Source organism: Barbus barbus (assembly GCF_936440315.1).
Source record: "Barbus barbus genome assembly, chromosome: 11".
NCBI lineage: Eukaryota > Metazoa > Chordata > Actinopteri > Cypriniformes > Cyprinidae > Barbus > Barbus barbus.
Window position 1 is genome coordinate 5,825,163 of NC_136739.1, and position 12,251 is coordinate 5,837,413.

General features: G+C 37.4%; 1 protein-coding gene across 1 annotated transcript in view; it reads left to right on the plus strand.

Annotated features, from left to right (window-relative positions):
• Nucleotides 1–12,251, plus strand: part of LOC306876667 (von Willebrand factor A domain-containing protein 8-like) — a 114,064-nt gene that overhangs the window by 25,807 nt on the left and 76,006 nt on the right. Inside the window, exons 13-14 of the mRNA XM_079428008.1 lie at nucleotides 3,978–4,138; nucleotides 5,678–5,791. Coding sequence (XP_079284134.1) covers nucleotides 3,978–4,138; nucleotides 5,678–5,791 — 275 coding nt within the window. The remainder of the gene's footprint in view (nucleotides 1–3,977; nucleotides 4,139–5,677; nucleotides 5,792–12,251) is intronic.

The following is a 12,251-nucleotide window of genomic DNA, read 5'->3' on the forward strand; positions in this document are numbered from 1 at the left end:
TCCACAAATGGCAAAAACATGGAACAGTGGTGAACCTTCCCAAGAGTGGCCGGCCGACCAAAATTACCCCAAGAGCGCAGCGACGACTCATCCAAGAGGTCACAAAAGACCCCACAACAACATCTAAAGAACTGCAGTCCTCACTTGCCTCAGTTAAGGTCAGTGTTCATGACTCCACCATAAGAAAGAGACTGGGCAAAAATGGCCTCCATGGCAGAGTTCCAAGACGAAAACCGCTGCTGAGCAAAAAGAACATAAAGGCTCGTCTCAGTTTTGCCAGAAAACATCTTGATGAGCCCCAAGACTTTTGGGAAAATACTCTGTGGACTGACGAGACAAGTTGAACTTTTTGGAAGGTGTGTGCCCCATTACATCTGGCATAAAAGTAACACAGCATTTCAGAAAAAGAACATCATACCAACAGTAAAATATGGTGGTGGTAGTGTGATGGTCTGGGGCTGTTTTGCTGCTTCAGGACCTGGAAGACTTGCTGTGATAAATGGAACCATGAATTCAGCTGTCTACCAAAAAAATCCTGAAGGACAATGTCCAGCCATCTGTTCGTGACCTCAAGCTGAAGCGAACTTGGGTTCTGCAGCAGGACAATGATCCAAAACACACCAGCAAATCCACCTCTGAATGGCTGAAGAAAAACAAAATGAAGACTAGAGTGGCCTAGTCAAAGTCCTGACCTGAATCCTATTGAGATGCTGTGGCATGACCTTAAAAAGGCGGTTCATGCTCGAAAAGCCTCCAACGTGGCTGAATTACAACAATTCTGCCAAGATGAGTGGGCCAAAATTCCTCCACAGCGCTGTAACAGACTCATTGCAAGTTATCGCAAACGCTTGATTACAGTTGTTGCTGCTAAGGCTGGCCCAACCAGTTATTAAGTTTAGGGGGCAAGCACTTTTTCACACTTTTTCACACTTTTTTTGCCATGTGGGTTTGGATTTTGTGCGCGAGAGCAGTGTATATTTGAGAGCGCGCGTCCGGTTTTGTGCGAGAGCAAAGGAAATCCGCGTGCGAGCGGGGAGATTTGCGCTCGCGCATTATATTAATCTACTTTCGCTCTACAAAAATGCGCTCTCGACATTTGGCAGTAAAATAACGCCATATCTGTAAATATATTTTTTCTGTAAATGTTCTGTAAATGTTTTTAACAATAATTATACAGTAATTCATTATTTTACTCGAAAATGACAAATTTGACAGTTTTAATTTTATATAAATACTTTTACAGTGTTGAGGTGAGCTTTGTGAACATTTGTTACTTGAAGTGTGTATATAATGCATTATAAAAGTATTCTTAATGCATTAATTATGTCTCATAATGCACCATAAAATGCATAATGGTAATTATAACCACAGATATAATACATTGCAATACTTCAGTTTTGCACTTTTAGAAAGTACAGTGCATTAAAACACATAATGAACAACCAATCTGCGAATATTCTAATCCATTTTAACTTTGTTTACAATTATTTATGATGCATTATGAATGCCTTTGTAATGCATTATACAAAATATTAGCAAAACAAGTTCTCAAATTATTTACTCTTGTACTTTGGATTGTATTTATTCAATTCTGTGAAGCACAGAAAAAAAATTCTACCCAATTAACTGACTATTTTACCCAGTTTTGTGTGTTTTATTTCATGCATATCACATTATTAGCTTAGCAGCATGTTTCTTCCTGTGTAGAGTTTTGCAAATCAGTAATTTACTAATAAGGCAGCTCACTAAATTTTGAGATGGTTAATGAAGGAATAGTTTTTATTTTTTTTATTGTATTATTATTTTTTGTTCCAATAACAAATAACAGTTAAAGCAATAGTTCACCCAGAAATTACAATTTGCTGACAATCCAAGATGTAGATGAATATTTCTTCATCAGAACAGATTTGGAGAAATTTTGCATTACATCACTTGGTCACCAATGAATCCTCTGCAGTGAATGGGTGCCGTCAGAATGAGAGTCCAAACAGCTGATAAAAACATCACAATAATCCACAAGTACCCCACATGACTTCAGTCCATCAGTTAAGGTCTTGTGAAGTCATATTAATGCTTCCTCCAGTGAAAAAGTCCATCCCCTGTTGTCCTCTCATCAAAATCCACTGACATTTGTTTACAACTGTTTTGGTCTGTTTTTGTCTTGTAATCTGCGCATATTTCTCTCCTGATTCAGACAAGACAACTTTTTCACTTGAGAAAGCAATATTCTAACCTATAGCGGACTTACCTTTTAGCTGGTAGCAACAGTTTCGTGTTAAAAACATCTAAATGATGGATTTGCTTTACTGGAGTGGTGTGGAGTACTTGTGGATTATTGTGATGTTTTTATGAGCTGTTTCTACACTCATTCTGACGGCACCCATCCACTGCAAAGGATCCATTGGTGAGCAAGTGATGAAATGCTATATTTCTCCAAATCTGTTCTGATGAAGAAACAAACTCATCTTGGATGACTTGAAAGTGAGCACATTTTCAGCAAGTTTTCAAACTTTGTGAAAAATGTTCACTGAGACTTCAGGCAAAATGTAGTGACCAGCAGCCGGGTGCTTTTCACACCAGCTGAGCGACCCGTCAGCATCTGGGTTTGAGCGCAGCATGCTTGTGTTTTGATGCACTTCATACAGACTGTGAAGAGCCGCTCAGAGCAGAGTGTAAACATTAGCGCCGCAGGTAGTAAAACAGTGTGTGCATTTGCACTGGAATGTCGGGAAATCCTTGGGCTCAGTGTGAATAGAGCAGGAAAAGGAAGCTGTCCATGCGTGCATCATGCTTAAGTTATTTTTACCCGGTGAGAGCAAGAGGTTATAGTGTATGGGGTAAAGAGGAATTTTGTAGCAAACTTCATCTTGTTAGCCCTCTGAAGCCCTTTTATGAACTCGTATGGGCCTCTGCTTGTCCCTAATGACATACAGTGCTCTCAGTTGTGGAAAAAATACTACGTCACAAGCCAGAAAAAGAGTCTTGGCACTTGCTTTGACAAGCAATAATGTCTTGTGTTTCCTCTTGTTATGATAGTTTTGTTCTCCCTTTGTAGATTCACCTTTAGATAACTTTTATGTTTTCCTTACCTTAAAAGTTCATGCAAATTTTCCTCAAATAATTTGGCAAACAGTCTTAGTGGAAAAGTTCAACTGATCATAATTTAATGGTTTAAATTTAATTTAGTCTATAATAATAAAAAAAAAAATATGAACATTGACACATGGAGCTTTATATATGTAAAATTGATATTGAAAATTGTGTAAAATTTGAACGTGCTTGAAGCTAGTGAAAGATATGTGTTTTTGAAAGATGTTTCTTACTTCTCACTAAGGCTGCATTTATTTGATCAAAAATACAGTAATATATTTTGAAATATTATTACAATTCAAAATAATCAAGTTACATTTGAATATTTTTTTAAATGTAATTTATTCCTGTGATCAAAGCGGAATTTTCAGCTGAATTAAATTATAAATTATCAGTTAAAAAACAGGGTAAATATTATGTACTTAGTGTATATATGGTATGTTGAAGATTGTGGTCCAACAGTCTGAGGGAAAAAAACAAAAAAAATAGACCAGTTATAAAATGAAGAAAAAAGCAGAAAACCAGAAAATGCACAAAACCACATACAAAATTTTTATTAATTGAACATTTTCATTTCACACCATATTTATAAAAAAAATTAGCCAATGTGTATTGATCGATCACTACTTGAGATCATGGCACAGCCCTTTGATTAAATCTTGAGTCATGGTGGATATATTGTATGATTGCACAAAGTCAGTCACAACCATACATTTCCAAATCAATGTAAAGCCTGTGAGTGTTCATAGATTATTGATTGACCTCAGATGCACTTGTAAACCCTGTATGCACACACCTCTGTCCTTCTTTCACCCCTGCCTCTCTGTCAGCGCACTACAGGATGCACTAAATGACAGGCGTTGCCTCTCTGTGTGTGTGTGTGGTAGGATATGACTGCACGGGACCTCCTCCAGCAGAGGTACACCCTGCCTAATGGAGACACGGCCTGGAGGGCTTCCCCGCTGGTCACTGCTGCTCAGGAGGGCAAGCTGGTGCTGCTGGACGGCATCCACCGCGTCAACCTGGGGACTCTGGCTGTGCTTTCCAGGTCACTCTCAATCCATACTACACTTACTGTGCTTAGCCTCAGTCTAGACGCTTACACTGTAACGCTCCTAACCCAGTCTGATGCAATCTTTTTTTATCATCCATCGTCCAGAATGGTCTGAATTCACTTACTTATTCATTTAGCAGATGCTTTTATCCAAAGCGACTTACAGTTGAGGAATACAACAAGCGATTCATCATAAAGAGGCAAATAAACACAGGAAGTGCTCATAATACAACGTTTCAGAAATAGTTCAGATTAGTACAAGCTAGACGAGGAGGAATTAAGTAAAATAGAAAGCAATTTTTTTTTATATATATATATTAGGATGCAGTGAAATGTTGAGAAAAGAGTTGAGTTTTCAGCTGTCGCTTGAAAATTGTCAGCATATCTATATTATTATCATTAGTAGTAGTAGTACTAATAATAGTAATAATAAAAATAGGAGTACTAATAATAGTAATTCTTATTATATTTATAATTATTTATGATAATTTGAATGTTCATTATATGAATAAATTAATACTGCTAATTCTGCTTCTACAACTACTAATAATTCAATTATCATAATATCAATAAATTAACATTATTACTACAACAACTCATTTTTACTTATTTAATTAGATAGTTGTTAGTAGTAGTAGTAGTAGTAATTTATTATAAGGAACATTTAAATTACTACTACTGCTACACTACTAATAATAAATTGTTGTTATAAAGATTTGAATTATTATTATTATTATTGTCACTATTATTATTATTCATTTATTGTTATTATTATTAGTAGAAGTAGTTTTATTTATTTGTTTATTTAGTATTATTATAAACATTTCAATTACTACTGCTAAAAGTAATACTATTAGTAATAATAATTATTATTAACAATAATAATAATGTATTGATATAACGGACATTTAAATTGAACATTACTAGTACTACTAATCATAATTCAAATGGTCATAATAACAATACATTATTATTATTATTATTATTACTATGAAATGTGATTTGTTATTATAAGTAGAAGTTGCAGTAGTAATTTATTGGTATGAACATTTGAATTATTGTTATTACTACTGCTGATAATAATAACAACAACATTTTTTATTATGAACATTTGAATTATTATTAGTAGTAGCTGTAATAGTAGTAGTAATTTTAAATGTTCATAATATCAATATTGTTCACAAATGTTCATAATATCTATATTATTATTGTTAATAATAATTTTATAATAGGTGGACAAATTAGTTGATACTGGAAACTATCAAGCCTGGTTAGGACACAGTGTTTTACCGACCTCTCTTCATAAATGTCATAAATTTTTGGCACTATTTTTTTTTCAATCCTTTTATTTTTGGTCTTTTGGCTGTTATTTGTTTTTTTCCCTCTTGGTGAACACACTCTTGGGTGTGAAAAAACCCAGCACTGCTATTTCTGTGCTTGTGTTTTTCACTTTGGATCAGATTGCTGATCATCGCTCTCTTGCTGTTGTTCTTGATTTGTTTGGAGATTAATCTGGCCTGTCTACCGTCTCAGGTTGCTGCATGACCGCGAGCTGGCTCTGTATGACGGGACTCGACTACTGAGGTGGGACCGTTACCAGACTCTAAAAAACGAGCTACAGCTCACTGACCAGGAGCTGCAAGACAGGTAATATTGTAATCAAACAATTGCATGAATCTGCTCAAAATGCACAGATGTTTAAATTATATTCTATTGTCTTCAGGTCATTTTCAATTACTATAAATACCACCGTTTGTTTGTTTGTTTATTGTTTGTTTGTAATGGAACCAGACATTGTGACATTATCAAGAATGTATAAACACAGAATAAACACAATAAAAAGGTTAGTTCACCCAAGAATAGGCATGGGCCGGTATGAGAAAACAAGCAGTTAGTAAATGAATAGAGTGCAAGTCTTTTTTTTTTTTTTTTAGAATAGAATTAGAATAGAGAGCCAAGAACTCAGCTGCTCGGATTGAGTTGGGCAGGTCATTCCACCAGGACGGAACATTTAATTTAAAAGTCAGTGAAAGTGATTTTGTGCCTCTTTGGGATGGCACAATAAAACAACGTTCACTTGCAGAACACAAGCTTCTAGAGGGCACATAAGTCTGAAGTAATGAATTTAGGTAAAAGGGTGCAGAGCCAGTGGTGGTTTTGTAGGCAAACATTAATGCCTTGAATTTTATGCGAGCAGCTATTGGTAGCCAGTGCAAATTGATAAACAGAGGTGTGACGTGCATTCTTTTTGACTCATTAAAAATTAATCTTGCTGCCGTGTTCTGGATTAATTATAAAGGTTTGATAGAACTGGCTGGAAGACCTGCCAAGAGAGCATTGCAATAGTCCAGCCTGGACAGAACAAGAGCTTGAGCAAGGAGTTGTGAAGCATGTTCCAAAAAAAAGCGCTTGATGATCTTGGAAATCTACAGGACCGGACAGTTTTAGCAATGTGGTCTGAGAAAGTCAGCTGATCGTCAATCATAACTCCAAGGTTTCTGGCTGTTTTTGAAGGAGTTATGGTTGATGTTCAACTGGATGGTGAAATTGTGATGAAACAATGGGTTTGATGGAACCACAAGCAATTATGTCTTGCCAAGACTGAGTTGAAGGTGATGGTCATTCATCCATCAAGGAATATCTGTTATAAATATATGTCATATGTCCACTAAAAATCCTTATTGATCAATCAGTTTTATTGAAATCCTCTGAAGAGACACAATTGCTTTATATGATGATACTCAAATTTCATTATTCTAATGGTTTTGCTATAATTAAAATGCATTAATATAATTTATTTAATATATGTGGATTGTTCCTATGTCTCCATTTAAGTTGGATAAGCACATAATGGCCTTAGGACCTGTCTGTGGCTCTCGTTAATTTATAAACGTTTTTATATCCAGCAGAGGTAATGCTTTTAAGAAGCGTGCCATTGAAATGAAGTACTTGCGTGTGGCCGGTGTTCTGCTTAGTGTTTTAGAAATCCCAGCACCTATCATTTCTCATGAGAGCTCCATCCATCCATTGGTCTCAGTGTGTTAACTGTTGCTGTGGCTTGGCAGTGCGCCGTGATCATGGAACAGAATGGGAATCTCACGCTAATCAACACCTGTATGTGTTCGTGGGGGAGATGTGAGAATTCAGCACATTCATAGCAGCTCTTCTTTATGAACTGTCTCTCAGCAGTCAGATGATTATGACATATCCCATGTTTTTTAACTGACTTTATTAAAAGGATAGTTCACTCAAACATTTAAATTAAAATTGCATGCATAAAGGCAGATGCAATTTGTATTAGGTAAAAATAGCATGAATAATTATTTGATGTGTAATAATTAGTAGTTAGATGCTATTCATACATATTGCTAATAGTTGCAGATACAATCTGTATATTATAGTACATTATGAAACAGTAAGCAATAATGCCATATTCAGTGTAAATATTATATTTATTAAAATCATAAATGGATAGGACCACACTTGTCACTGTTTCTAAAGCCCACCCCTATACCTACACCTAACCATTGCCATATTGAACCTGCTGACCAACACGAGGACACCAGATCAAATTTCATTTATAGACCTATGATATACCTGTTAACCACTTTATTGCCTCTATTAAATACTCATTAGGCACTTTGTTTCCACTTTCTTCATTTTTGGAATCAGAGAAAGGCAGATTCAAACTCGGGTATATATTTAATATATATTTAAATATTTAAAGGTGTAGTGTGTCATTTTGTGTTCTAGCTCAATATAAAGTTATTTATAAACTTAATTTCCCATTAATTAAAGAAAAATAATATTTATATTTGTGTTTCAAAGGTGCAAGTGTTTTTAATAAAAAAAATAATGAACTCAACTGATAGAATGTGTATACAAAATATGAACCTTTCATTATGCCAAGATCACACTGCACAATTTTAGCCCGATTTTTCACTTGCCAACAGGTTTTGATAAATCGCCGATAAATGCCCGAAATCGGAGGCAAATCGGTGCTCGTTTACGCGAGTGACAATCACACAGTGTGAATTATCAAAGACGGATTCAAAATCATGCTGTGTGAATGAGTTCTGACTGAAAAATGCATCGACCATGACCTACAGCCAATGAGAGAGCAAGATATACAGGGCAGTGGGAAGTTCGGGGAGGACACTTTTTTTTTCTTTTTTTTTTTTCTTAAAAAGCGATTTATTGCATTTTTCTTTTTGTAACTTTGAGGGCTTTTATAGGCTATAAGAAAAATCAAATATGAGGTACTACAGATAATTAACTTCCAAAAACTGTACATTTAGTAGTACGGTACTTTACTGTAAAATGACATGAAATGGCAATGGGACATGAAAATTGAATTAATGTATTGTATTTGGGATCATTTGGGGTAAATAGGGTCAACCCCCAAAAACTGAAAAGTCGTGTTTTTGCAAAATCTAAAAAACTTGATCCTTAATAGACCACATTATTAGATCGTGTTGGGCATTTATTTTAATATACTCTCAATATTTTTATATATACGCAAGCTTTTAGTAAGACGGGTCCATATGATATTATGAGCTTTGAGATCACTCAATAAGTCCATTTGTCACGTCCGGTTCTCCGTCTCATTTGGCCTGAAGCGGTGCAGTCATGAACGCTCAATGAATACTGAATGTTCTGATGCCTCGCACAAAGCCACATAGGTGGTGATGATTAACCTACTTTGACGTCATCGCTATAGAGAGACTCTATCTCAGGACAACAAGCCTTGTGACAGCGAGTCTAGACCGAGTGTCCATGTCTACGAGAAACACTTGCATTGCGATGAGATGCATTTTAGCCCATTACAATGGCTGCTTTCATCTCCAGACCGCAATAACAGGAAACTGCCCACCAGACGGTGCAGCCCAATTTAATCTGAGGGCTGATTTTATAGGTTTTGTCAGTTAGCACCATCACACTCGCTGTTTATTTCAGTCTGACCCTACTTGCCTTCAGATGTGTAATTTAAATGTGGTTGAGAGATTTTATGCCACAACATTTCGTTGCTATGGTGCATCATCATTTTTTTTTTTAAATGGAGAATTAATAAGTTTTTAATTGTTCAAATCTTGTTTTGTAATATAATAACACTGAGTATGAATGCTGAATTTTTACAGCATTCAGTGTTGTTTTAGCATTCATGTGACTTTTTCAGATCAGATAATGTACTGGCTGTTTTTTTCTCACTAAATAGTTTCGAGCAGGGCTCCCCAACCTCGGTCCTGGAGGGCCGGTGTCCTGCAGAGTTTAGCTCCAACCCTAATTAAACACACCTGAAGCAGCTAATCAAGCTCTTACTAGGCACACTAGAAGCTTCCATGCAGGTGTGTTGAGTCAAGTTGGAGCTAAACTCTGAGGGCCGAGTTTGGACTGCCCTGTTTTAGAGTGTTTGTGAACTGCATCAACCGGTTCATTAAATTGATCTAATTCAAATGAACAGTGCATTCATGAATGTATTTGGTTCACATTAATTTCTGTAAGTGTAGGCCACTTATTTCCTGAATTTAAACACTCAACACATGTGTCAGGCTTGTGGACTGTTTTGCTCCCCATGTGTTCCCAGTGACCCAGTTTTTCCCTCATGTTGATTGTGTTAATTTGCTCCAGGCGTGTCTCGTCGTCTTCCCCAATTACCCTATGTTTAAAAGCCCCAGTCCTTCTGTGTATGTTTGTCGGTTATAAACGTCATTCCCTGTGCTCCTGTGCCTCCTCTGCTCCATGTTGGACTATTAAAGACTCTCTTTTGATGTACTCGTCGCTCCTTGCTCCGTGCTCCCTGGCAGAGTGTAACAGAAGAACCGACCAAAACAGTTACCTACGTCTACCCTCCGTTTTGTTTTCCGTTTTACCCAGTGTTTTTCTTTCCGTTGTGTTTCCCTTATGGATCCCTTTGTCCGGCCCGAATTCCTCCTCCTCCTGCTGGAGCAGGGGGACAGATCTCTCGAGGGCCATACAAGACTGTTCCTGATGTTAGCTAACGCCACCAGCTACCCGGACGACGCGCTCTGCTCATTTTACAATGCAAGCCTAAACACCGCATGCAGAGCGCTGTCATCCGAAGATGGTCCTCGAGAGGATTTCGCCGCCTTTGTGGAGTGGACTCTGGCGAGAAATGGATCGCCCTTCACAGTCTCCCTTGAGGATGATCTCGCCAGATCCACTCCAGACCCAAAGCCCAGCCCACCATCTCCCCGCGGTGCGGAGCACCAGCCCGAGCACACCGATGACAGAGAGACATTTCCAGCCACGATCTGCGAGCCAGCGCGAAGCCGAGCGACTGAGCGGATGATCGCCCCGGAAGGTGAGCCCAACCCGTCAGACCAGGTGCGAGAGCCGGCGTCAGTGCCCGCCACGAGGGAGCAAGCCGTGGACGGTGTGAGCGCGGAGTGCAGCTCCGCCCCCTGCACCGTGGCTGAGGGTGAGCTGAAGATAGATCTGGGACTGCTGGACAGAGAGGGGGCGTCCGATCCTCCAGCGCCCGCTCCTCGAAATAATTCCCTGGCTCCTCCGTCTCCTCCCTGGTCTCTGTCTGCCGGCCCCCTCCCGGGTGTCCGTCGTCCTCCTGAGCCTCCTCCTTAGTTCCCACCCGTCCCTCCCCATTGGATGTTGCTACGGTGCGAGGACGCACCTTCCGGGAGGGGGGCGATATGTCAGGCTTGTGGACTGTTTTGTATGTGTTTTGCTCCCCATGTGTTCCCGGTGACCCAGTTTTTCTCTCATGTTGATTGTGTTAATTTGCTCCAGGTGTGTCTCGTCGTCTTCCCCAATTACCCTATATTTAAGTTGGTTGAGGAGAGACCCCCCACATGATTGTAAAGCGCTTTGGGTGTACAGCAATACACAATAAAGCGCTATATAAAATGCATCATTCATTCATTCAATGAAAGAGAAGCTTTAAAGTCTCCTTGTGGTTTTCCTTTAAAAGCCATTGTTTAAAAGAAAGAAAAGAAATTCAAATGTTAATGTTGTTCTGTAAAAATAAAATTAATAGTAGTAGCATTAGTAGTATTAAATACTCATCTTTTATTTTACATTACAAAAGTGCCATTACTAATAATTTAGTTATTGATAAAAATGTTATATTTTAGTAAAATAATTAGTTTTAGTATTAGTAGTATTAGTAGTATAGGGGAAGTCGTGGCCTAATGGTTAGAGAGTCGGACTCGTAATCCAAAGGTTGCGGGTTCGAGTCCCCGGCCGGCAGGAATTGTAGGTGGGGGAGTGAATGTACAGCGCTCTCTCCACCCTCAATACCACGACTGAGGTGCCCTTGAGCAAGGCACTGAACCCCCAATTGCTCCCCGGGCGCCGCAGCATGGCTGCCCACTGCTCCGGGTGTGTGTTCACGGTGTGTGTGTGTGTGTGTGTGCATTTGTTCACTACTCACTGCTGTGTGTGTGCACTTGGATGGGTTAAACGCAGAGCACCAATTTCGAGTATGGGTCACCATACTTGACAATACGTCACGACTTTACTTTACTAATATATTATTATTAATAATAATTTTATTAGTAGTAGTAGTATTAAATACTCATCTTTTATTTTACAAAACAAGTGTCATTACTAATAATTTATTTATTGATCAAATTTGCACACTTTAGTAAAATTACAATAATAATCAGTATTAGTATTATTAATATTTTATAATAATAATAATTAATATTAGTACTTGTTGTAGTATTAAATACTCATCTTTTATTTTGCAATACAAATGTCATTACTAATTTATTTATTGATCAAATGTGTATATTTTAGTAAAATAATAAGTTATTATTTTTATTATTAATAATAATATTAGTAGTTGTGTAGTAGTAGTAAATATATACAGTAAATTTAAAAGTTTTTTATCAAATTTGTATGTTTTAGTAGAATAATAATACTATGATATAATAATAATTATTATTATTATTGGTAATAGTAGTAGTATTAGTAGTAGTATTTTAGTATAGTCAGCAACAACAAGTGACTATAATGGCCTGAGACAACTGAAGTGAAGGGTTATTTTAGAATTCTTTTAAACTTGAGTTTTTCCTCTGTATTGACTTTTTCCCTAAAATCGACTATATCTATATTTTTTAAAGCTGAT